General features: G+C 42.6%; 1 protein-coding gene and 2 long non-coding RNA genes across 4 annotated transcripts; 2 read left to right on the top strand and 1 right to left on the bottom strand.

Annotated features, from left to right (window-relative positions):
* The first annotated feature begins 1,062 nt into the window (after positions 1-1,062).
* LOC308307320 lies at positions 1,063-5,755 on the top strand. Of its 2 annotated transcripts, XR_013963220.1 has the most exons (6): positions 1,063-1,792; positions 2,196-2,256; positions 3,225-3,278; positions 3,697-3,798; positions 4,720-4,877; positions 5,624-5,755. It is a non-coding gene; the product is annotated as an uncharacterized lncRNA (long non-coding RNA). The 2 variants fall into 2 exon arrangements; XR_013963221.1 differs by having other exon boundaries at positions 1,063-2,256.
* LOC308307259 (kelch domain-containing protein 3-like) lies at positions 5,648-12,754 on the bottom strand. The gene is made up of 2 exons (XM_080752437.1): positions 6,233-12,754; positions 5,648-6,074 (listed from the first exon to the last, which is right to left on the bottom strand). Exon 1 carries the CDS (start codon positions 11,244-11,246, stop codon positions 10,260-10,262), a length of 987 nt encoding a protein of 328 aa, XP_080608563.1. The 5' UTR covers positions 11,247-12,754; the 3' UTR covers positions 5,648-6,074; positions 6,233-10,259.
* A 5,796-nt stretch (positions 12,755-18,550) lies between these two features.
* On the top strand, positions 18,551-24,580 carry LOC308307332. The gene is made up of 6 exons (XR_013963223.1): positions 18,551-19,281; positions 19,685-19,745; positions 20,714-20,767; positions 21,186-21,287; positions 22,209-22,366; positions 23,113-24,580. It is a non-coding gene; the product is annotated as an uncharacterized lncRNA (long non-coding RNA).
* The last annotated feature ends 2,841 nt before the right edge of the window (positions 24,581-27,421 follow it).

Below are 27,421 nucleotides of genomic sequence, written 5' to 3'. Positions count from 1 at the left end.
AAATCTGTAGGAGTAGTGTCCAAAAATGGGTTTTAAAAAATCGGCCTGAAGGTGGCGCTAAATGGGACAGATCCATGTTGATGACATGAGTGTAGAGCAAGTGTGTACCGATTTGTGTGATTTTAGGCCAAGATTTGTAGGAGCAGTGTCCAGAAAGAGTTTCGGCCTCATGGTGGCGCTAGAAGAGGAGGGCCCGGATCGGGTCAGCGGTTGCGGAGATATGAGCAGGGCAAAAGTGTGACGGACAGACAGACACCTGGTCGAGGTTTCGATAGTAACTGCGACCTGACGGGGTCGCAATTTATCAGTCAGTGGCGGCGCAGTTGGGCCTGGTGTGGAGACAGGGAAATAATTCATTCAATAAATGAATAAAGCTCCTTTTAGTTGAGCTTGTACCAGTGAACTGTACTGTCATGAAACTTGTCATAAAGTCTTCAATCAATCACTCGATAAAGGGATCAATACTGCATTAGATAAATAACCCACATTAATTTACCCAAAACAGCTGATCCACAAGCCCACATGCAGCCTTGTAGATCGGCTGTTTTTATTGTTTTAGTTTTTAAATTGTTTCCCCCTTTTTTCCCCCTGACTTAGTCTTTTCTAGGATCACCTTTTAGTTGAGCTTGTACCAGTGAACTGTACTGTCAATGACACTGTATACCTATGACAGTCCTATATCAATAATTAGTTCATTCGTGAATGACTTCCCTGTGGAAATAAGCCAAAAACATTACTAGGATCTCCTTTTAGTTGAGCTTGTACCAAATCATGTTTATTACGTATCTATCTATCTATCTATCTTCCTAAGTCACATGCATTCACATTGCACTGAACGAACGCAAGCACGCTGCGCAGGTCAGCTCAGCAGCTGGCTTTTTCTTTTTTTCTTTTTTTTTTGTAAAGCTCCAGCCAGAGTCAGGCGCCGAGGTGGGGGGACGGCACCAAGCCGGACTTGCGAGCCCAGGCAGCGGCCGAAGGCCGCTGCCCCCCCCAACCCCCTGGAAGTGCGGTAGACTGCATGCCTCTAGAACCTATCAGTAGGTCCCCATCCATAGACGGCGCTCTACCCAAGGAATTCTCCCCCAGTCACTCACCTGACACACCAGGAAGTGCAGTGCACCAGTCTGTGTTGGAGAAGCAAGCAACATGCATGTTGCACTGCTGCTGCTGCCTCGAGGTAGGAATGAATCACTCATCTATATACAGTATGTGTGTTCACTAACAGGGTTAAACTGCTCCACGTTGTCACAGTAATCATTGCTATAGAGTGTTTGTTCAGTAACAGTGTTAAACGGCTCTATATTGTGACAGGAATCGTTCCCACCGAGTCTTTGTTCACTAACAGTGTTACAGTGTGATATGAAAGAATCCACATGAGGGCAGTGTTTCCATTCTCAACTCACTGAGTTGAACAGAGGGCGGAACCCAATGCAATAACAAGTCCTACTAGAAATACTGTTCCTTCGAAACAGTGTGGGCTCGCTTCCAACCCCAAAAAATAATAGTAAAAGTGTCAAGGTCCCAGGCAATGCTCTCTTTCATTTTACTGAGACCAGTAGCATGTTGGGAACTGAAGTTATGGCTGTTTAAAGCCTGGGAAGAAAGAGGGGGGGACCTGTGTGTGTGTGTGTGTGTGTGTGTGTGTGTGTGTGCGTGCGTGCGTGTGTGTGTGCGTGCGTGCGTGCATGTGTGTGGTAGCATGATATGTCACTGCGGAGTGCGAAGGATGCAGGCAGAGATGAGAAGAGTCATACAGGTGAACGGCTGGATGGTAACAACACTGCGGCAAGTGAGTCTTGATTTAGTTTCAAATTATATTCCGAATTTCGTTCTATTAAAATATTCATATTCGTGAAAAAGAACTGATTCAGTGAATTGAAAAAGAAGTGGGTATATGGTGACTATAATACACCGCTGTATTATACTGTCCAATACACCGCTGGTGATATGCATAAATGGTACAAATGGAAAATATACACTGACTGCCAATGTCTTATCAGATGCTATTGGTAGCGTATATTCACCTTAGGTTTCTGTCTGGTCAATTAGCTAACCCTGTCCAAAAAGGAACTGAATACTAGGTTATTACCACTACATTTGTGTAACATTTTTAATATGAATATTAATCATGGATGTTGGGTGTTGGTGGGAAGACAGAGAGGTATATTTATCCCTTAAATGTGTATTTAAAGGAGACCTGATCTGGTGCACCTGCAGTGAGAACCAAACACACCGCAGCAATGTTCAGAAAAGGTAAATACTGTGTGCAGGGGCGTCACAAGGGGGGGAAAAGTGGGACTGAGTTACTAGGGCCCCAAGTTGGAGGGGCCTTAATTATTTTATACTTTAGCTATTCAAAAATAACAGATATACAAGCTCACAGCGCGGCACCGAGTGCCGCGCTGCGAGCTTGTAGATCTGCTATTTTTGAAAAATCTTGAAAATGAGTGCAAATCTTTGAAGATATGTATTTTTTAAGCGAACATGTGTAACTCAAATTTGGATTCTGGGGGGTCACTGGAACTAAATAATTTTTAGATGGGGGTCCGTGGCCAAATACATATCATTTTGGGGGTCCTTGACATGAAAAAGTTTGAGCACCACTGACATAGAAACATAGGTTTTTCAAAAAACCTTGGAAGGATTTGAAATATTCAACACATTTTCACGATAAAAAAAAAATAGCAGATCTACAAGCTCGCAGCGCGGCACTCGTTGCCATGTTCTGAGCTTGTATATTCTGCTATTTTTCAATAGTTAAAGTACCCAGGGCCCAGAATTTTGTGTGACACCTCTGTGTGTGTCGGATCATTGTCAAACCTTTTCAAAATGATATGTATTTTGCTATGGACCCCCACCATCTAAAACACACGTTGTGCCAGGAACCTCCAGAAGCAAAGATTTGAGGGGGAAAAAAAGTTTACTCAAAGTTTTACTCTCTTTGAGAAACTAATAATAGTAATATAATTAGCTTTGCAGCTCCCCTGGTTTAAGCAAATAACTACATTTCCATTAAGTTATTTACTATCTAAACTTGGGTCACTCATATTATTAGTTTGGCCAGATGGCCGCCCTAAAGTGAAAGTTTAGAACACATTTTAGTACACATGAGAAACCTGAAGATTTTGAAGTTAAAATATTATAATTCTATTTTGAACATGTCTATACCTTTGAATCTTTGAATCTGATTTGCATGTATGCTGCTTGTTCCTCCTATCCAGGCTCATACCTTCTCATCTGTGCATTTGCTGTGGCAGTGACATGTGATTATTATAGTAAGTAAGATACTTATACTGTGTGTGTGTGTGTGTGTGTGTGTGTGTGTGTGTGTGTGTGTGTGTGTGTGTGTGTGTGTGTGTGTGTGTGTGTGTGTATATATATATATATTCTTCTGTATATGTTTATTAAAAGAATGAAAATAACAAATAAAATACAAGACAATTAAATAAATAGAAAAATGTAAAACAAAATGAATCAAAATAAATACAAATTATGGAATGCAAATGATATGGCATTTTTTTGTGCCATGTAATACTAACATGATTTGTAACATAATTAATTCCTTTTTAATCTAATATATATTTTTTGATTACTTCTGGTCTAGTGCAACAGTCAAACATTCAAAAAATATTGGACATTAAAGGAAATGGATGCAGTCAAACCACAAATATTAATTTCTCTCTTTAATCAAAGGTTCCGATATGCCCACCAAGAGTATCCAAAACTTTCTGTGTGTAACGGATGAAGACTCGTTAGTCTTCAAACGATTACACAGACAGGAGCAGTTTACAGACGGTAGGATTCCATCATCTGGACAGTGTTACATTCACATTTTGACTTCAAATGACTACAGATTTTGCTGACCACACAAAGATTAAACTTAGTGTTAGTGCTTTTCTATATGATACATGCACACGCACGCACGCACGGAAGCACGCACGCACACAAGTACACACACACACACACACACACACACACACACACACACACACACACACACACACACACACACACACACAGTTTTGAGCAAAGGTACATAACGTTTACTATCAACTTGCAGATGGTAAATAATAAAGTCAATATATTAAAGGACAACTCCGTCCTAAATAACATCTAGGCTCATGTTGGCCTGTAAGTGCCTGGATCCTGTATCCCGGGCCATTATTGCAGCAAATATGTAACAGAACGGCCCAAATACAGACAGTATGACTAACATGCTGTGTATAATATGCATACACAATGTGCATTACCTGAGATGGTTTTGGAACCAGGACATAAATCTTGCATTAGCCAGACAGTCAGACATCAATACATTTTATAACAATAGTAATGTTGTTTTCCTTTCGTGACTTCACTTTCAAAACACTCTGTTTCAAACCACTGCAATGACAAATGGTTTGCCACATCAGTCAAGTAATTGTCATTTATACTGCAAACAATACAAACTACTGTAAAGTGGCTGCTTAATAGTTAACATATATTTTCACAATTATATGTGAAGTTGGCGTTGCAATACTGTAAACCATCAAGATACAAATCTAGTAACGGTGCTGTAGAAGATAGATAGTTCATTAATCAGATCAAATTGGCATCCTGATCTGAAAATGCATTTCATTAAAGAGCTGTCACTGCACTCTGTGGCAATGAGTACTATCCGAAAATAGTAATTCTGACTTTTTCCACTTTTCACTTTTTAACCTTTCATTTCTTTATTAGACTGCCAGTTCAGAATTGGCAGAGTTATAATAAGAGGGTACCCAAGAAACCAGCATCCCTGGGGAGGGACTCCAGTAATGCTGTATGCCGTCAAACATGAGGACACATACAAGGTTGTGAGCTGTGATGAGCGTTGTGAAGTTCGCGTGGAGACCTATGTGAGTGTTCATGCACTGCTCAATGACATTGTGTCTAGGTCAGAGGTCTTCTACAGGGGGTCCAGGACCCCTAGGGGGTCCTCAGAGTTACTACAGCGGGTCCTCCAAATCTTCCAATCCTTTTTTATATTAACAACTTTAACCCTAGTGTCCATATTCTGAGAACTGTAGCCAAAAATAGCCGATCTACAAGAGCTTGTAGATCGGCTATTTTCAGCAAAGAGGTTTGGTGTTGAGGGGGAAAAGAGCAGACTAAGTACAGAGGCCAAAGGTCAAGTTCATTAGGTAATGACGGTTCAAGTGGTTAAATATCTGAAAACACAAATTGACATGAATCCAAAATACACTGATGATTGTGCTGTAAAGGGTTAGGGTTAGGGTTAGGGTTAGGGTTAGGGTTAGAAAAAATGAAAAAAAAAAAAAAAAAAAAAACTATATGGGAATCTATGAAAAGGCTGTGGTGGTCCCTGCTGCTTCATCTCTCTCTCAAATAAGGGGTCCTTGGCCTGAAAACGTTGAAGACCCCTGGTCTCAGTCCATTCATATATTTAAATTTGTTTTAACAACAACAACAACAACAACAACAACAACAACAACAACAGTGGTATTTATAAAGTTACAGGATACAGAATTTATAAAACAGAAAAACAGAAAAATCCTAATATTTCTTTCTTTCTTTCTTTCTTTCTTTCTTTCTTTCTTTCTTTCTTTCTACCTCTCTCCTTCTCCCTGTCCTATGATTATAGGACCGTCTTCCAGACAGCACTGGGGATCTTAACAAGGTTCTGTTCTTCTTGAAAAGTGTCACAGGATTGAAATCCACCTTCACGTTTGAGCCATCTCTCTGTCAAAGCCGCCTGCTTGGATTTGATCCTGAGCTCTTGAGACTTGCTGCGTGTCGAGATAGTTATTCAGGGGACTTTGAAAGTCAAAATTACGCAGATCCACATAAAAATGACACTTGTAAGGTGTTAAAGTTTCGCATTTTGCATTGAGCTTCTGTACTGGCTGCCTGTATTGTCCCTTGTTGCTCCCTGTACCTGTCTTTTGCAGTGAGAATGGATCTTTCCTTTTTTTGTTTTTAAATACATTGAGCCCTATTTTGCGCCTGGGGCTATCCCTTGGCACTAGGCCTATACCCATTAATTTTGCACAAGGACCCCTTAGAGAGAGATGAAGCAGGGACCCCCATAGAGCCTATATATTCATGGGTTGCATTTGTAGTCCTAAACCGGCCATATTGAGGACCAACACAGGTGTTCAATTTGTCTGATTGGCATAGAACCAATGTTCTATGTTAATCAAAACACCTGTGTTGGTACTCAAAATGGCTGGTGTAGGACTACAAATGCAACCCATGAATTGTATAAAATTCAAATAGCCGTTCTACAAGCTCACAACGCTGCACACTGTGAGACGGTGTGAGCATGTAGATCTGCTATTTTTGGCTAATGTTCCACTCAGAATAGGGATGCCAGGGTTCAAGTGGTTAATGTAAAAAAAAAAAAAACATGATCCTATCACACAAAGATTTGGCAGCCCTGCTATGGTAACTCTGAGGACCCCCTAGGGGTCCCAACCTGGACCACCTGTTGAAGACCCCTGATATATTGTATATGGCATGCTATGGAGCTCAACAAGAGTCTTTCTTGTTTAAAAGAACTGAAATATTTCATAGAAAAAAAGTAGGCACAAGGTTCAAAATAACAATTAAAATGGAATTATGTTAGCCAACTAGGCCTATAGTAATATAGGCTAGTATAGTCTATTTAGCAGACATTAATGCCCACAAGAACATTGCACTTAGTTTTTCTTTTCTTTTTTATGTTTTTTATCCCACGATTTTTGCAACCCATTTTTCTCTCCCGGTGACTACCTAACCTGTAGTCCTGGTTTCCGCTCTCCCCCTGCCGCGCCAGGGGACATTGGGGAGCACCCGGCTGGCTAGGGGTAGTATAGAAACCAGGACTACTGCATGTTTTTGAGTGAGGGCCTATGCCCAAGGAGACACGGGGAGAACATGCAAACTCACCACAGAGAGGCCCCATCGCCAACCCCACCTAGGGTGTGGGCGCTGATGACGCGGGTGGAGGAACACGCCCCCAGCGCCCACAGCTTCCCCCGGCGGGAATCGAACCCAGGACCTTCCAACTGTGAGGCGAAGTGTTAACCACAGCACCACCGTGCCCAGAACGAAACATTTTAAGTTGAATTTGGATTGTTATAATAAATGCCTAAATGAAATACTTCCAGGAAATGCAACAAAGGGAGATGAAATCCTTCCCATTAGAGCAGCGCAATTCAACCTGTGGCCCGGGGGCCGCATGCGGCCCCTGCAGCATATTATGTCTATGTCACATAGACATATGTCTATGCATTACAGGGAAAAAAGCAAAAAAATAATCTGCTTTAAGTAGCATATAACTGGTCAAACTAGGGGGTTTTCATGATTCTGAATCCATTGCAAGCATCCGTTTTGCACAAAAAACATTCCTTGGGCTAAAAAACTGTCCTAGAAGACTATGGTTTAGTGATGAAAAGTGATGAGTCATCACTTTTAACACTTTCGTGGTGGCCGTTTTAGCCCAATGAATGTTTTTTTTATGCAAAACGGATGTTTGCAATGGATTCAGAATCATGAAAACCCCCTAGTTTGACCAGTTATATGCTACTTAAAGCAGATTATTTTTTTGCTTTTTTTCCTGTAGGCCTAATGTAAAGTTAATGGGACACCAAATGCATTGCTCAATTATGGCAGTACCATGGGGTGCCCATCTTGGCACCCATCTTAAAATGATTAAGTATGTTATGGACAACATCTGTGCCAAATTTGGCGAATTTGCGAGAATCTGAACCAAACGGTCCTTTTATTGCCCTGGGGCCACAGACTAGTAAGAAGTACTGGGTGAACCTATGACGCTGCTTCTGCCACTCCTCTACACACAGCTGTACACATTGACACTGGCAACCTCTAACAGGGTCCCTCCTACAATAGGTTCACAACGCATCTCGTTGTGATGCATTTCGAGTTTGTAGATCTGCTTTTTTTTACGTTTTAACAAAAAAAAAATCTTCTCTCATGGGGTATCCTGTTAGCCTGGTAAACGTGAAAATGCAAATCACATAACTGGAATGGTTTACCAAGCTAGGGTTCAGGCACAAAATGTATTAAAATTGGGGTCAGCGGTGTCCTTGACCTGGAAATATTGGAGAAGTAGCCTATATCTATGATGAACATATACATATGAATTACACGATTGAATTTGGTGAGCATAATAACATGGATACAGTACATGTTGTATTTTAAAAGTGATGAAATACTGTGACATTGCTTTTAAGTCTCATCCAAGAACCCAGAAATAAACATACTGTAGAGTAGACTTAGGATGTGCCCCTGCTCCCTTTATGTATGACTTTGTGTGTAGGTAGTGTTCCTATGTCCGTATGCAGTATGAGACTAACGTAATAGAAAGTATGCATCACCAGTCACCACAGCTGATGTCACAGACTGGCTGCTCTCTCTAGTCTACTCATCTGGCATTTTTCTTTTGTTTGCACCGCTTACTTTGCACAAGTGCGATTTTTTTTTGGGGGGGGAAATATATATATATATATATATATATATATATATATGACACGCAGCAAAGGTTGCCCGAATTTGGAATCGAACCAGCAACGCCAGCAGGCATCATAGCCTAGTATGTGGTATGCGCCTGGACCACTAGGCCAGTGGGTGCCCCCACTTAAGTACCATGCATAGTAATACATAAACTCCGCAGGAATACACAAGAGACGGAGGGGGAGAGTGATTTAATCCGGTTCCTCCGGCCGTCCGGACGTAATTGATTGTCTCCGTAACCTTACGGACAACACTCAACCCGACGGATAAAAACCGCTAAAAACGTACGTACACGTGAACTACCCGTGGCGAACTTGTGTCAACCGTGGGGGCAGTAGAGGGAGAAATGTTTCGTCTTTTTTTCTTGTATCCATTTCGTTGGAGGAAGTAAAAAAAACTAACAAAACAATCACAAATACACGCTGAACAGTGAACAGGCCAGGACGCAGACCTGCATGTCAGCCTAATCAACGCTCTCTACCAGCTGAGCTCTCTCAAATGCGTCTCTCTCCACTCCCGTGCACGGGGTGTTTTTAGTCGGTTTTGGGTCGGTTTGGGTGGCTACCGTACCGTGGCTCATTAACTGTCGGCGGCGCCCCCATTGAGATTGCGCTCTAGGCGTTCGCAATGTGTCCATGCTCATCCATTCTCCAGTCCTTTTTATATTATACCCGGACAGCACAGTGACTAGCGCCGATGGTTAGTGTCGTTCAATCCGAGTGTATCCTCCAAGGGTGTCTATAAACCTCTCTGTCAACAATGTAGGCGCTATATAGGCCTATGTAGCATGTTGCATTTGCTCATTGGGAAGATGCATGTGGGTGCCATCTAGTGGATATAGTATGTACATATAGGCTTTATTGAACCCTGTACACAGAGACCGTACGGTCAGTATGAATGTCAACGCAATTACCGTACGTACTGTCTCGCCCCCAAACGTACACAAAATCAACCATACGTAACTATAAATGGCCCTTTACATGTTCTTAATGCCAGCAACAGACCCCATCTTGTTAGTATGGCTGCCCCGCAGGGCCACAAAAACAAACAAGAAAGAAGAATCAACAATACAGGAGAATCAACCATACAGAGCAATTAAGTTAAAAGAATATACATAAAGTGTCGAGACAGAACACAACACAACAACAAAAAAGTAGTACTAACGTTTCTGTAAAGGATTGCAATTTTAAGGGACTTTCTAAGCATATTGCAAACTCAAAGAACTTACAATGGTCCAGTCATTCAAACATTAGGAACTACTTCTCAACGTCGTGCCAAAAAATATAAATTATCATTGTGTAATATATTATAGCTTATAGGCTACTTTATTTATATGTACTTAGAGTAGCCTATATTAATATTGCTATATTTGTGCCATATTTAGATATTTTGGTTCCTATTTCATACATGCATTTGTAGATCTAATTCCATCACCAGTACTTTCACTGTTTTCCTAGGAAGGCTTTCCCGGGGACCGTGGGGGACTGTGGGGGTCCGTGAACAGCGTGGCGGGGCCCCGGTGCTCGGTGGGCGGCCAGGAACCCCCGGGGACTCCCCCCTGAGAAGCCGTCCCAGGCCGAGGCCCCAAAGTCGGATGGGAGTGGAGCGTTGGCCGCCCCCGACGTAAATGTGGTCCACAGAGTTTTACAGAGTCCACAATTTTCAAGTGCAGGATGGGGTCTGCAGACCCGAGTCTCCTTCCCGCAGGCTGCAGCGGTTAGCTACTCACCACACTTGCAATTTCCACTTGCATCTTTCTAGTTTCAGTTGCCGTTGGTGGTCATGGCAGCCAGTTCCCACCTGATGTTGTGTGGGAGTCCTGACCGCTCCAGATCGTAGTGAACAACTGCTAGCTTGCTTAACGTCTTCAGACTGGGACTAAGGTCTAAGACGAACAGGTCACCAGACAAAAGTCTGTTGTTGTGTCCTCCAAAGAAGATGATACGATCTCCTGCCACGCAACAGTACATCAGAGACATGGATACTCCAGATGGGGGTTTCCCCTTGGGCTTAACACCCTTACAGGAGAAAGGCTTTAGGTTGAATTTACATAGAGCATGTGAATTGCAGCCACCAAGCTTGTACAGCTCTCTGTTGTAGGTAAAGGTTAAATTACTTCTTCCTTGTTGAAGAAATTGTGGAGACTGCACGCTCAGCCAGCTGTTGGTCTCTGTGTCAAAAACTGCTAAGCTGCAATATCTTATCTTATCCATCAATACAAACATATTTGTTCCAATGATGGCGGCAGAGTGACATGATGAAGGAGATGCTGGCAAGCCACTGGTGTTAATTAAAGACCATACCATTGTGCTTGTGTCCAGCTTGTAGATGTCACTAGTCATGCCTCCAGTCCGGGTATATCCTCCAATGATGTACATGACCTTCCCCAAGACGCAGGCCGAGTGGTCCTTCCTCTCCTCTGGAACAGTCCCAGAAAGCTTGGGTTTGAACCATCTGTGGGTGTCGACATCAAAAGCAAGAAGCACGTCACTGCTCTCCCATCGCAAGCATCCCCAGATGTAGATGGTACCCTCTATCAGCACAGCTGTGTTCCAGACCCAGTCCACAAGATGAACCTCAAGGAGGGTATCGGGGGGAAACTCTGCCCATATAAAAGACACTGTGTTGAATATTTTCACCTCGATCTGACCCATACCGCTGTAGGTGAAGATGTACACCTCGTTCCCCACTGCCACAGGAGGCGTAGAGTATTGTGGTTCTCTTTTCATATGCGACGTCCAGCACCACATTATACACAACAAGAAAGACAGTGGATAAGACCGATTCAATGGCCTCTAAATGAATGGAGTGTTGTGCTCGTTACCAATTATATCGGTACTGGCAGAAATGGCAAGTGAGGCTTGGCTAATCTGTTGTGTGGGCCAACAAGAGAAGTCAGTGGCCTATAACATGCCAGATGAAAAGCTTACTGGTGAATCTTCTGAAGCTCTTTTCCCTTTCCAGCGTGAGTGATTGACAAAACAAGTGTTCTCTTCATCTATTCAGGTGTTGTGCAGTAGTTATGTGTGAACAGGTAATTTGACAATGTGTCCTGTTTTTGAGCGGTGGTAAACCGCTCTATAGAGTGGCTGTGCGTGTGTCTGTAGCCTTTTTTCTCTCAGCGTTTTGCCATAGCAAAATGTGTGTATGTAGCATCATGTTTGTCTAGTGATGTCATATGTCGTATGTCTGTAGCCTTTTTCCTCAGCGTTTTGCCATAGCAAAACGTGTGTGAAGACGTTATGCAAGCACGACCACCGCTCACTTCACATTGGGTGTGATTTTATTCTTTGACGTTGTCCCACAAAGCAAACTATGACACCACAATAATTACATCATACCAAATGTTTGACTGTACCTTGTGCTGTGTTTACATTTCTGTCTAATCAAATATTCCATCAATCAATCAAAACACGATTTGCTTTTGAGAAGCACAGGCAGATAGATAGCTCATGGCTTTGATTAAAAGATGGTCATGGCAAAGGCTTCATTTTGAATTTATATTTTATTTTAGGCACAATAATGATATGAATTGAAAATGTATTTAATTTACATTTTATTTTCCCTCTCCTGGCGACCCCCCACTTTGAAAACCACTGATCTAGCTCAGGGGTCTTCAACAGGGGGTCCGGGACCCCTAGGGGGTCCTCAGAGTTACTGCAGGGAGTCCTCCAAATTTGTGTGTGATAGGAACTTGTCCCCCCCCCCCCCTTTCTTATATTAACCACTTGAACTCCATATTCTGAGAACTTTAGCCAAAAATAGCAAATCTACAAGCTCAGCGCGAGGTGTTGTGAGCTTGTAGATCGGCTATTTTTGGCATAGTGCTTTGGAGGGGGAAAAGAGCAGACTAAGTACAGTGAAAGGTCAAGTTTATTAGGTATTGACCTTTCAAGTGGTTAAACACAAATTGACATGCATCCAAAATACACCAATGATTGTGCCTCAAACAATGAAACTATATATTTGTCCTGAAAACGTTGAGACCCCTGATCTAGCTCAACGGCACCACGCTGTGGCAGCAAGGGCCAGGGCCACTTTGAGGTCAACCGCTTCACTGAGGATCAACCGCATGGATTAATCACCGCTGGGTTAATCACGTCACGTGTCACACTGGATATGACCATGTGCATTGTGCCAACTTCCCCGTCTGCTTGGCGTGAACCGGAGCTGTGTCTGAGCTCGGAGCACTGCACCGAGACACCAAGCGGAGGGGAAACGGTGCGTCAGACCACATGCCAGCATGTTGTTGCAACTAGAAAATATTGTTCCTTCGAAACAATTGTGGGCTCGCTTCAAGCCAGAAAACAATGTCTATAAAAGTACAAAATGTCAAGATCGCAGGCAGTGCTCTCTTTGACGTTACTGAAATTAGCTGCATGCATGATTTGAGGCATTTTGTTCCAAAAATGTGTTATGCAAAAGTTGACCCGCTGGTGGCGCTATAACAGGCCAATGTGAGAAGGGAGGCATCTGTTCCTTGACCTAGTGGGAATGTGCTTGCAAGATTTCACGCATATCGCAGGCTGTATTCATGAATTAATTAAAAAATAAAGTGTGCGTGCGTGCGTGCGTGCGTGCGTGCGTGCGTGCGTGCGTGCGTGCGTGCGTGCGTGCGTGAATGAATAAATAATAAAGTGTGCGTGCGTGCACGTGCGTTCGTTCGTTCGCTCGTTCGTTTGCACTTTATTTATTTATTCATTCATTCATTGAATGAATGCGTTCATGGAACGAATGCTCACTACGGTCGTCTGTATTTTTTAAGCCCTGGGAAACCCACCTTAACACCCTCATTAGCATGATGTATGCGAGCATAATCTATGCAAACCACGCCCACACGCATTTCCAAACCATGCCCCGCCCCCAATTTGCATATGTCGACTAAGCTCCTCCCCTTCATTTACATACGGTCGTCTGCATTTTTTACGTGCTGGGGAACCTACCTTAACACCCTCATTAGCATAATGTATGCGAGCATAATGTATGCGAACCACACCCAAACGCATTTCCAAACCATGCCCCGCCCCCAATTTGCATACTTCGACTAAGCTCCTCCCCTTCATTTACATACGGTCGTCTGATTTTTTTACGCGCTGGGAAACCTACCTTAACACCCTCATTAGCATAATGTATGCGAGCATAATGTATGCAAACCACGCCCACACACATTTCCAAACCATGCCCCGCCCCCAATTTGCATATGTCGACTAAGCTCCTCCCCTTCATTTACATACGGTCGTCTGCATTTTTTACGCGCTGGAAAACCCACCTTAACGCCCTCATTAGCATAATGTATGCAAGCATAATGTATGCAAACCACGCCCACACGCATTTCCAAACCATGCCCCGCCCCCAATTTGCATACGTCGACTAAGCTCCTCCCCTTCATTTACATACGGTCGTCTGCATTTTTTACGCGCTGGGAAACGCCACTTAACAGCCTCATTAGCATAATGTATGCGAACCACACCCACACACATTTCCAAACCATGCACCGCCCCCAATTTTCATACGTCGACTAAGCTCCTCCCCTTCATTTACATACGGTCGTCTGCATTTTTTACGCGCTGGAAAACCCACCTTAACGCCCTCATTAGCATAATGTATGCAAGCATAATGTATGCAAACCACGCCCACACGCATTTCCAAACCATGCCCCGCCCCCAATTTGCATACATCGACTAAGCTCCTCCCCTTCATTTACATACGGTCGTCTGCATTTTTTACGCGCTGGGAAACGCCACTTAACAGCCTCATTAGCATAATTTATGCGAACCACACCCACACACATTTCCAAACCATGCACCGCCCCCAATTTTCATACGTCGACTAAGCTCCTCCCCTTCATTTACATACGGTCGTCTGCATTTTTTACGCGCTGGAAAACCCACCTTAACGCCCTCATTAGCATAATGTATGCGAGCATAATGTATGCAAACCACGCCCACACGCATTTCCAAACCATGCCCCGCCCCCAATTTGCATACGTCGACTAAGCTCCTCCCCTTCATTTACATACGGTCGTCTGAATTTTTTACGCGCTGGGGAACCTACCTTAACACCCTCATTAGCATAATATATGCGAGCATAATGTATGCAAACCACGCCCACACACATTTCCAAACCATGCCCCGCCCCCAATTTGCATATGTCGACTAAGCTCCTCCCCTTCATTTACATACGGCCGTCTGCATTTTTTACGCGCTGGGAAACCCACCTTAACGCCCTCATTAGCATAATGTATGCGAGCATAATGTATGCAAACCACGCCCACACGCATTTCCAAACCATGCCCCGCCCCCAATTTGCATACATCGACTAAGCTCCTCCCCTTCATTTACATACGGTCGTCTGCATTTTTTACGCGCTGGGAAACGCCACTTAACAGCCTCATTAGCATAATTTATGCGAACCACACCCACACACATTTCCAAACCATGCACCGCCCCCAATTTTCATACGTCGACTAAGCTCCTCCCCTTCATTTACATACGGTCGTCTGCATTTTTTACGCGCTGGAAAACCCACCTTAACGCCCTCATTAGCATAATGTATGCGAGCATAATGTATGCAAACCACGCCCACACGCATTTCCAAACCATGCCCCGCCCCCAATTTGCATACGTCGACTAAGCTCCTCCCCTTCATTTACATACGGTCGTCTGAATTTTTTACGCGCTGGGGAACCTACCTTAACACCCTCATTAGCATAATATATGCGAGCATAATGTATGCAAACCACGCCCACACACATTTCCAAACCATGCCCCGCCCCCAATTTGCATATGTCGACTAAGCTCCTCCCCTTCATTTACATACGGCCGTCTGCATTTTTTACGCGCTGGGAAACCCACCTTAACGCCCTCATTAGCATAATGTATGCGAGCATAATGTATGCAAACCACGCCCACACGCATTTCCAAACCATGCCCCGCCCCCAATTTGCATACGTCGACTAAGCTCCTCCCCTTCATTTACATACGGTCGTCTGCATTTTTTACGCGCTGGGAAACGCCACTTAACAGCCTCATTAGCATAATTTATGCGAACCACACCCACACACATTTCCAAACCATGCACCGCCCCCAATTTTCATACGTCGACTAAGCTCCTCCCCTTCATTTACATACGGTCGTCTGCATTTTTTACGCGCTGGAAAACCCACCTTAACGCCCTCATTAGCATAATGTATGCGAGCATAATGTATGCAAACCACGCCCACACGCATTTCCAAACCATGCCCCGCCCCCAATTTGCATACATCGACTAAGCTCCTCCCCTTCATTTACATACGGTCGTCTGCATTTTTTACGCGCTGGGAAACGCCACTTAACAGCCTCATTAGCATAATTTATGCGAACCACACCCACACACATTTCCAAACCATGCACCGCCCCCAATTTTCATACGTCGACTAAGCTCCTCCCCTTCATTTACATACGGCCGTCTGCATTTTTTACGCGCTGGGAAACGCCACTTAACAGCCTCATTTACATAATTAATGCAGCCTCATTTACATAATAATATGTAAATGAGACGCGTGCGTCTCATTTGCATAATTAATGCAGACCACGCCCCCCACTTTGAATAATTAGGCTAATTAGCTCCGCCCCCTGCATTCGTGTGTAATTAGCAACAAGACACGCGCGTCAAATGCATGTTGTGCAGTCTCATTAACATAATTAACGCAGACCACTACTTTTCCTTTTTTTTGCTCATTAACATAATTAACGCAGACCACGCCCCTCATTAACATAATTACCGCAGACCACGCCCCCAACCTCATTAACATAATTATTTATTTATTTATTGAAGGAAGGAAGGAAGGAAGGAAGGAAGGAAGGAAGGAAGAGAAAGAAAGAAAGAAAGAAAGAAAGAAAGAAAGAAAGAAAGAAAGAAAGAAAGAAAGAAAGAAAGAAAGAAAGAAAGAATTTGCCTAAATTTACGGGGTTCTTAACAAGGAGGCAATTAATTAATTAATTAATTAATTAATTAATTGAGGCACGCACGCACGCACGCACCACGCCCACACGCCCACACGCATTTCCAAACCATGCCCTGCCCCCCCCATTTGCATAAGTCGGCTTAATTTACATAATTAATGCGTGCGACGCCCACAAAACTCATTACGTTAGGCCCACTCGTTAAGTCAGACTCCTCCCTCTTGTTGAAACCACGCCCACTCGTTAATAGCAGATCTACAAGCTCACAACGCGTCTTGATGCGACGCGTTGTGAGCTTGTAGTTGAAACCACGCCCACTCGTTAAGTTCGACTCCACCCCTTGTATTTGCGTGTAATTAGCACGTCAGCGCGGTGACGAGAACGCTTGTCATGCGGCCTCATTTACAGGAAGGAAGGAAGGAAGGAAGGAAGGAAGGAAGGAAGGAAGGAAGGAAGGAAAGAAAGAAAGAAAGAAAGAAAGAAAGAAAGAATTTGCCTAAATGTGTGGGGTTCTTAACGAGGAGGCAGTAATTACGCACGCATGCACACACACTTTCTTTTTTTATTTATTTATTCATGTGTTCGTTCATTATTTATTTATTTATTTATTTATTTATTTATTTATTTAAATAAATACTCTGTTGCTAGTATCCACAACTTTCCAACATCCCATAATGCATTGCGCAGAAGTTGGATGGAGCTTCCGTGAGCTTGTATGTGTTATTTAATACCAGTAACACGAGAAGCCAGACAGCGAGTTTGGAGACGGTAGCACGCTGCAAAGCGGAGTTATGGCTCTTTAAAGCCCAGCCGATCGATAGGCAGACGCCTGGGGGGGGGGGGGGGGGGGGCGGAGTCCAGGGCGGAAATAAATAAATAATTAATTACATAAATAATCAGTCTCGGAAACAGTCGGGAAATAAATAAATAAATAATCAGTCTCGGAAACATAGTCGGGAAGTAAATAAATAAATAGATAAATAAATAATTAAACCAGTAAGACTCCCTAATATATACTGACTGCGTAGCGATTTGCGTGATTTTAGGGCAAAATCTGTAGGAGTAGTGTCCAAAAATGGGTTTTAAAAAATCGGCCTGAAGGTGGCGCTAAATGGGACAGATCCATGTTGATGACATGAGTGTAGAGCAAGTGTGTACCGATTTGTGTGATTTTAGGCCAAGATTTGTAGGAGCAGTGTCCAGAAAGAGTTTCGGCCTCATGGTGGCGCTAGAAGAGGAGGGCCCGGATCGGGTCAGCGGTTGCGGAGATATGAGCAGGGCAAAAGTGTGACGGACAGACAGACACCTGGTCGAGGTTTCGATAGTAACTGCGACCTGACGGGGTCGCAATTTATCAGTCAGTGGCGGCGCAGTTGGGCCTGGTGTGGAGACAGGGAAATAATTCATTCAATAAATGAATAAAGCTCCTTTTAGTTGAGCTTGTACCAGTGAACTGTACTGTCATGAAACTTGTCATAAAGTCTTCAATCAATCACTCGATAAAGGGATCAATACTGCATTAGATAAATAACCCACATTAATTTACCCAAAACAGCTGATCCACAAGCCCACATGCAGCCTTGTAGATCGGCTGTTTTTATTGTTTTAGTTTTTAAATTGTTTCCCCCTTTTTTCCCCCTGACTTAGTCTTTTCTAGGATCACCTTTTAGTTGAGCTTGTACCAGTGAACTGTACTGTCAATGACACTGTATACCTATGACAGTCCTATATCAATAATTAGTTCATTCGTGAATGACTTCCCTGTGGAAATAAGCCAAAAACATTACTAGGATCTCCTTTTAGTTGAGCTTGTACCAAATCATGTTTATTACGTATCTATCTATCTATCTATCTTCCTAAGTCACATGCATTCACATTGCACTGAACGAACGCAAGCACGCTGCGCAGGTCAGCTCAGCAGCTGGCTTTTTCTTTTTTTCTTTTTTTTTTGTAAAGCTCCAGCCAGAGTCAGGCGCCGAGGTGGGGGGACGGCACCAAGCCGGACTTGCGAGCCCAGGCAGCGGCCGAAGGCCGCTGCCCCCCCCAACCCCCTGGAAGTGCGGTAGACTGCATGCCTCTAGAACCTATCAGTAGGTCCCCATCCATAGACGGCGCTCTACCCAAGGAATTCTCCCCCAGTCACTCACCTGACACACCAGGAAGTGCAGTGCACCAGTCTGTGTTGGAGAAGCAAGCAACATGCATGTTGCACTGCTGCTGCTGCCTCGAGGTAGGAATGAATCACTCATCTATATACAGTATGTGTGTTCACTAACAGGGTTAAACTGCTCCACGTTGTCACAGTAATCATTGCTATAGAGTGTTTGTTCAGTAACAGTGTTAAACGGCTCTATATTGTGACAGGAATCGTTCCCACCGAGTCTTTGTTCACTAACAGTGTTACAGTGTGATATGAAAGAATCCACATGAGGGCAGTGTTTCCATTCTCAACTCACTGAGTTGAACAGAGGGCGGAACCCAATGCAATAACAAGTCCTACTAGAAATACTGTTCCTTCGAAACAGTGTGGGCTCGCTTCCAACCCCAAAAAATAATAGTAAAAGTGTCAAGGTCCCAGGCAATGCTCTCTTTCATTTTACTGAGACCAGTAGCATGTTGGGAACTGAAGTTATGGCTGTTTAAAGCCTGGGAAGAAAGAGGGGGGGACCTGTGTGTGTGTGTGTGTGTGTGTGTGTGTGTGTGTGCGTGCGTGCGTGTGTGTGTGCGTGCGTGCGTGCATGTGTGTGGTAGCATGATATGTCACTGCGGAGTGCGAAGGATGCAGGCAGAGATGAGAAGAGTCATACAGGTGAACGGCTGGATGGTAACAACACTGCGGCAAGTGAGTCTTGATTTAGTTTCAAATTATATTCCGAATTTCGTTCTATTAAAATATTCATATTCGTGAAAAAGAACTGATTCAGTGAATTGAAAAAGAAGTGGGTATATGGTGACTATAATACACCGCTGTATTATACTGTCCAATACACCGCTGGTGATATGCATAAATGGTACAAATGGAAAATATACACTGACTGCCAATGTCTTATCAGATGCTATTGGTAGCGTATATTCACCTTAGGTTTCTGTCTGGTCAATTAGCTAACCCTGTCCAAAAAGGAACTGAATACTAGGTTATTACCACTACATTTGTGTAACATTTTTAATATGAATATTAATCATGGATGTTGGGTGTTGGTGGGAAGACAGAGAGGTATATTTATCCCTTAAATGTGTATTTAAAGGAGACCTGATCTGGTGCACCTGCAGTGAGAACCAAACACACCGCAGCAATGTTCAGAAAAGGTAAATACTGTGTGCAGGGGCGTCACAAGGGGGGGAAAAGTGGGACTGAGTTACTAGGGCCCCAAGTTGGAGGGGCCTTAATTATTTTATACTTTAGCTATTCAAAAATAACAGATATACAAGCTCACAGCGCGGCACCGAGTGCCGCGCTGCGAGCTTGTAGATCTGCTATTTTTGAAAAATCTTGAAAATGAGTGCAAATCTTTGAAGATATGTATTTTTTAAGCGAACATGTGTAACTCAAATTTGGATTCTGGGGGGTCACTGGAACTAAATAATTTTTAGATGGGGGTCCGTGGCCAAATACATATCATTTTGGGGGTCCTTGACATGAAAAAGTTTGAGCACCACTGACATAGAAACATAGGTTTTTCAAAAAACCTTGGAAGGATTTGAAATATTCAACACATTTTCACGATAAAAAAAAAATAGCAGATCTACAAGCTCGCAGCGCGGCACTCGTTGCCATGTTCTGAGCTTGTATATTCTGCTATTTTTCAATAGTTAAAGTACCCAGGGCCCAGAATTTTGTGTGACACCTCTGTGTGTGTCGGATCATTGTCAAACCTTTTCAAAATGATATGTATTTTGCTATGGACCCCCACCATCTAAAACACACGTTGTGCCAGGAACCTCCAGAAGCAAAGATTTGAGGGGGAAAAAAAGTTTACTCAAAGTTTTACTCTCTTTGAGAAACTAATAATAGTAATATAATTAGCTTTGCAGCTCCCCTGGTTTAAGCAAATAACTACATTTCCATTAAGTTATTTACTATCTAAACTTGGGTCACTCATATTATTAGTTTGGCCAGATGGCCGCCCTAAAGTGAAAGTTTAGAACACATTTTAGTACACATGAGAAACCTGAAGATTTTGAAGTTAAAATATTATAATTCTATTTTGAACATGTCTATACCTTTGAATCTTTGAATCTGATTTGCATGTATGCTGCTTGTTCCTCCTATCCAGGCTCATACCTTCTCATCTGTGCATTTGCTGTGGCAGTGACGTGTGATTATTATAGTAAGTAAGATACTTATACTGTGTGTGTGTGTGTGTGTGTGTGTGTGTGTGTGTGTGTGTGTGTGTGTGTGTGTGTGTGTGTGTGTGTGTGTGTGTGTATATATATATATATTCTTCTGTATATGTTTATTAAAAGAATGAAAATAACAAATAAAATACAAGACAATTAAATAAATAGAAAAATGTAAAACAAAATGAATCAAAATAAATACAAATTATGGAATGCAAATGATATGGCATTTTTTTGTGCCATGTAATACTAACATGATTTGTAACATAATTAATTCCTTTTTAATCTAATATATATTTTTTGATTACTTCTGGTCTAGTGCAACAGTCAAACATTCAAAAAATATTGGACATTAAAGGAAATGGATGCAGTCAAACCACAAATATTAATTTCTCTCTTTAATCAAAGGTTCCGATATGCCCACCAAGAGTATCCAAAACTTTCTGTGTGTAACGGATGAAGACTCGTTAGTCTTCAAACGATTACACAGACAGGAGCAGTTTACAGACGGTAGGATTCCATCATCTGGACAGTGTTACATTCACATTTTGACTTCAAATGACTACAGATTTTGCTGACCACACAAAGATTAAACTTAGTGTTAGTGCTTTTCTATATGATACATGCACACGCACGCACGCACGGAAGCACGCACGCACACAAGTACACACACACACACACACACACACACACACACACACACACACACACACACACACACACACACACACACAGTTTTGAGCAAAGGTACATAACGTTTACTATCAACTTGCAGATGGTAAATAATAAAGTCAATATATTAAAGGACAACTCCGTCCTAAATAACATCTAGGCTCATGTTGGCCTGTAAGTGCCTGGATCCTGTATCCCGGGCCATTATTGCAGCAAATATGTAACAGAACGGCCCAAATACAGACAGTATGACTAACATGCTGTGTATAATATGCATACACAATGTGCATTACCTGAGATGGTTTTGGAACCAGGACATAAATCTTGCATTAGCCAGACAGTCAGACATCAATACATTTTATAACAATAGTAATGTTGTTTTCCTTTCGTGACTTCACTTTCAAAACACTCTGTTTCAAACCACTGCAATGACAAATGGTTTGCCACATCAGTCAAGTAATTGTCATTTATACTGCAAACAATACAAACTACTGTAAAGTGGCTGCTTAATAGTTAACATATATTTTCACAATTATATGTGAAGTTGGCGTTGCAATACTGTAAACCATCAAGATACAAATCTAGTAACGGTGCTGTAGAAGATAGATAGTTCATTAATCAGATCAAATTGGCATCCTGATCTGAAAATGCATTTCATTAAAGAGCTGTCACTGCACTCTGTGGCAATGAGTACTATCCGAAAATAGTAATTCTGACTTTTTCCACTTTTCACTTTTTAACCTTTCATTTCTTTATTAGACTGCCAGTTCAGAATTGGCAGAGTTATAATAAGAGGGTACCCAAGAAACCAGCATCCCTGGGGAGGGACTCCAGTAATGCTGTATGCCGTCAAACATGAGGACACATACAAGGTTGTGAGCTGTGATGAGCGTTGTGAAGTTCGCGTGGAGACCTATGTGAGTGTTCATGCACTGCTCAATGACATTGTGTCTAGGTCAGAGGTCTTCTACAGGGGGTCCAGGACCCCTAGGGGGTCCTCAGAGTTACTACAGCGGGTCCTCCAAATCTTCCAATCCTTTTTTATATTAACAACTTTAACCCTAGTGTCCATATTCTGAGAACTGTAGCCAAAAATAGCCGATCTACAAGAGCTTGTAGATCGGCTATTTTCAGCAAAGAGGTTTGGTGTTGAGGGGGAAAAGAGCAGACTAAGTACAGAGGCCAAAGGTCAAGTTCATTAGGTAATGACGGTTCAAGTGGTTAAATATCTGAAAACACAAATTGACATGAATCCAAAATACACTGATGATTGTGCTGTAAAGGGTTAGGGTTAGGGTTAGGGTTAGGGTTAGGGTTAGAAAAAATGAAAAAAAAAAAAAAAAAAAAAACTATATGGGAATCTATGAAAAGGCTGTGGTGGTCCCTGCTGCTTCATCTCTCTCTCAAATAAGGGGTCCTTGGCCTGAAAACGTTGAAGACCCCTGGTCTCAGTCCATTCATATATTTAAATTTGTTTTAACAACAACAACAACAACAACAACAACAACAACAACAACAGTGGTATTTATAAAGTTACAGGATACAGAATTTATAAAACAGAAAAACAGAAAAATCCTAATATTTCTTTCTTTCTTTCTTTCTTTCTTTCTTTCTTTCTTTCTTTCTTTCTACCTCTCTCCTTCTCCCTGTCCTATGATTATAGGACCGTCTTCCAGACAGCACTGGGGATCTTAACAAGGTTCTGTTCTTCTTGAAAAGTGTCACAGGATTGAAATCCACCTTCACGTTTGAGCCATCTCTCTGTCAAAGCCGCCTGCTTGGATTTGATCCTGAGCTCTTGAGACTTGCTGCGTGTCGAGATAGTTATTCAGGGGACTTTGAAAGTCAAAATTACGCAGATCCACATAAAAATGACACTTGTAAGGTGTTAAAGTTTCGCATTTTGCATTGAGCTTCTGTACTGGCTGCCTGTATTGTCCCTTGTTGCTCCCTGTACCTGTCTTTTGCAGTGAGAATGGATCTTTCCTTTTTTTGTTTTTAAATACATTGAGCCCTATTTTGCGCCTGGGGCTATCCCTTGGCACTAGGCCTATACCCATTAATTTTGCACAAGGACCCCTTAGAGAGAGATGAAGCAGGGACCCCCATAGAGCCTATATATTCATGGGTTGCATTTGTAGTCCTAAACCGGCCATATTGAGGACCAACACAGGTGTTCAATTTGTCTGATTGGCATAGAACCAATGTTCTATGTTAATCAAAACACCTGTGTTGGTACTCAAAATGGCTGGTGTAGGACTACAAATGCAACCCATGAATTGTATAAAATTCAAATAGCCGTTCTACAAGCTCACAACGCTGCACACTGTGAGACGGTGTGAGCATGTAGATCTGCTATTTTTGGCTAATGTTCCACTCAGAATAGGGATGCCAGGGTTCAAGTGGTTAATGTAAAAAAAAAAAAAACATGATCCTATCACACAAAGATTTGGCAGCCCTGCTATGGTAACTCTGAGGACCCCCTAGGGGTCCCAACCTGGACCACCTGTTGAAGACCCCTGATATATTGTATATGGCATGCTATGGAGCTCAACAAGAGTCTTTCTTGTTTAAAAGAACTGAAATATTTCATAGAAAAAAAGTAGGCACAAGGTTCAAAATAACAATTAAAATGGAATTATGTTAGCCAACTAGGCCTATAGTAATATAGGCTAGTATAGTCTATTTAGCAGACATTAATGCCCACAAGAACATTGCACTTAGTTTTTCTTTTCTTTTTTATGTTTTTTATCCCACGATTTTTGCAACCCATTTTTCTCTCCCGGTGACTACCTAACCTGTAGTCCTGGTTTCCGCTCTCCCCCTGCCGCGCCAGGGGACATTGGGGAGCACCCGGCTGGCTAGGGGTAGTATAGAAACCAGGACTACTGCATGTTTTTGAGTGAGGGCCTATGCCCAAGGAGACACGGGGAGAACATGCAAACTCACCACAGAGAGGCCCCATCGCCAACCCCACCTAGGGTGTGGGCGCTGATGACGCGGGTGGAGGAACACGCCCCCAGCGCCCACAGCTTCCCCCGGCGGGAATCGAACCCAGGACCTTCCAACTGTGTGGCCCGTCATGGTCATAGCAAATATATTTTGTCTACTTTCCGTGTGGACAAGTAATTTCTGATGTCATTTTTCAGTTTCTCTTCAAAACCACTAGGAGACATTTTTTTGTCTTGCTTTAGGCTATACAATACTTTTTTGCTATTTTGTTTGTTCCAAAAGAAGAATCTTTGTCATTTCAACATTAAACGTTCCATGACAATCTTTTTGTTCAATGATGTTTGGCCTTATAGTTGGAAATTAGGCTGTTTTCCGTGCATTTCCTTCGACTACTCAATACTCATGTGTGTTACAAAATGATTAAAACTTCCAAAATATGACTGTCATTTTTAGCTTGCGGCCCTTGGACTTTTTGTATTCTGCTGAGTGGCCCCTGAGCCATCTAAAGTTGAGTAGCCCTGCATTAGAGTAAGCCATTAAGGCTGCCGTAAACAAAGCATTAGACCAGCACAGTCTGCCACGACATGCAGAACTAGGCATAGTGCACCATCTAGTGGAGAAATTTGAGAAGTGTCAGTTGCCACTAATCAAAAACAATCCAGCATCAGAACAGGACAGGACAACATGTGGACATGGATAGGCCTACTGTAGATGTTTATTTATTGTGTCTATGAACATAGGCCAACTGTATGTCTTTTTATCACCTAACAGTGTATGTACTGATGCAACTGAGGCCTATGTGTGAGATATAGTCAGATGTATTGATTGGAATTCAGTTGAATAGCAGCACCACACCAGCAGTGAGAGTAGAACAATTAGATGTGAAACATTAAATACCAAATAAAAAAGCTTTAGGTTTTGACACAAGACATTTGCCCTGGGTCTCTGAATGAATTTAAAATTTGTACAGTCAATGATTGTCATGAATAAGGGTGATTCACAACAAAAAAGAGGGAGTCAACACACAAGTTCAAACCTTTAACTGATTTTGTATTATTAAATTAACTGAAATAAAGCAACAAGCAAACATGAATGGTTGTGAGGGGTGCATCTCTCCCAGGGCAGGAATTTCATGGAGGCCATGAAGGCCATGGCCGCCGTTGCCCAACTTGCCCCTCAGTTTGGCCTTGTGCCCCTCAAACCATGGCATGACCTGAGGTCACAGTGGCCTTAATGCACCAGTCTCTTTCTTGTCAATATGTAGACAGTAGACACCGGTGTCTCTTTCTTGTCATGTAGACACCAGTGTTCTTTTGTTGAGATTCTGAAATCTTAACTCCCCAATCCAGTGACTTTGAATTCTTTCAATGGACTAAAATCTTTTTTATTTGATGGCCTTCCTGCCCTGGCATTTGGCCTTTGTGCCCTAATAAAATGGACAACACCAAAGGCCAAGTGGCCTTGCCCCTAAAATGACGAAATTCCAGGCCTGATCTCTCCATTCCGACATGTCTCCTTTCCGACAGACACTAACCCTATCTCTTGCCCTAACTATGGAAGTGTTGCCACTCCGACAATAAGAAGTCACTGTCGGAGTGGCGACATGTCGGAATGGAGAGAGCCCCCCGGTTATGAGGTGTGAGCAGTAGTGAATGAATGTTTTTTTATGAAAAACGGATGTTTGCAATGGATTCAGAATCATGAAAACCCCCTAGTTTGACCAGTTATATGCTACTTAAAGCAGATTATTTTTTTGCTTTTTTTTCCTGTAGGCCTAATGTAAAGTTAATGGGACACCAATTGCATTGCTCAATTATGGCAGTACCATGGGGTGCCCATCTTGGCACCCATCTTAAAATGATTAAGTATGTTATGGACAACATCTGTGCCAAATTTGGCGAATTTGCGAGAATCTGAACCAAACGGTCCTTTTATTGCCCTGGGGCCACAGACTAGTAAGAAGTACACTGGGTGAACCTATGACGCTGCTTCTGCCACTCCTCGACACACAGCTGTACACATTGACACTGGCAACCTCTAACAGGGTCCCTCCTACAATAGGTTCACAACGCATCTCGTTCGAGTTTGTAGATCTGCTTTTTTTTTACGTTTTAACAAAAAAAAACTTCTCTCATGGGGTATCCTGTTAGCCTGGTAAACGTGAAAATGCAAATCACATAACTGGAATGGTTTACCAAGCTAGGGTTCAGGCACAAAATGTATTAAAATTGGGGTCAGCGGTGTCCTTGACCTGGAAATATTGGAGAAGTAGCCTATATCTATGATGAACATATACATATGAATTACACGATTGAATTTGGTGAGCATAATAACATGGATACAGTACATGTTGTATTTTAAAAGTGATGAAATACTGTGACATTGCTTTTAAGTCTCATCCAAGAACCCAGAAATAAACATACTGTAGAGTAGACTTTGGATGTGCCCCTGCTCCCTTTATGTATGACTTTGTGTGTAGGTAGTGTTCCTATGTCCGTATGCAGTATGAGACTAACGTAATAGAAAGTATGCATCACCAGTCACCACAGCTGATGTCACAGACTGGCTGCTCTCTCTAGTCTACTCATCTGGCATTTTTCTTTTGTTTGCACCGCTTACTTTGCACAAGTGCGATTTTTTTTTGGGGAAAAAAATAATAATAATATATATATATATATATATATATATATATGACACGCAGCAAAGGTTGCCCGAATTTGGAATCGAACCAGCAACGCCAGCAGGCATCATAGCCTAGTATGTGGTATGCGCCTGGACCACTAGGCCAGTGGGTGCCCCCACTTACATGTTCTTAATGCCAGCAACAGACCCCATCTTGTTAGTATGGCTGCCCCGCAGGGCGACAAAAACAAACAAGAAAGAAGAATCAACAATACAGGAGAATCAACCATACAGAGCAATTAAGTTAAAAGAATATACATAAAGTGTCGAGACAGAACACAACACAACAACAAAAAAGTAGTACTAACGTTTCTGTAAAGGATTGCAATTTTAAGGGA

Source organism: Nannobrachium achirus (genome assembly GCF_963921795.1).
Source record: "Nannobrachium achirus genome assembly, chromosome: 2".
NCBI lineage: Eukaryota > Metazoa > Chordata > Actinopteri > Myctophiformes > Myctophidae > Nannobrachium > Nannobrachium achirus.
This window is presented reverse-complemented; position numbering and strand designations above follow the sequence as displayed.

Excerpts from the sequence above, each read along its gene's own strand:
- LOC308307259 (XM_080752437.1), bottom strand. The coding sequence starts at position 11,246 with ATGTGGTGCTGGACGTCGCATATGAAAAGAGAACCACAATACTCTACG.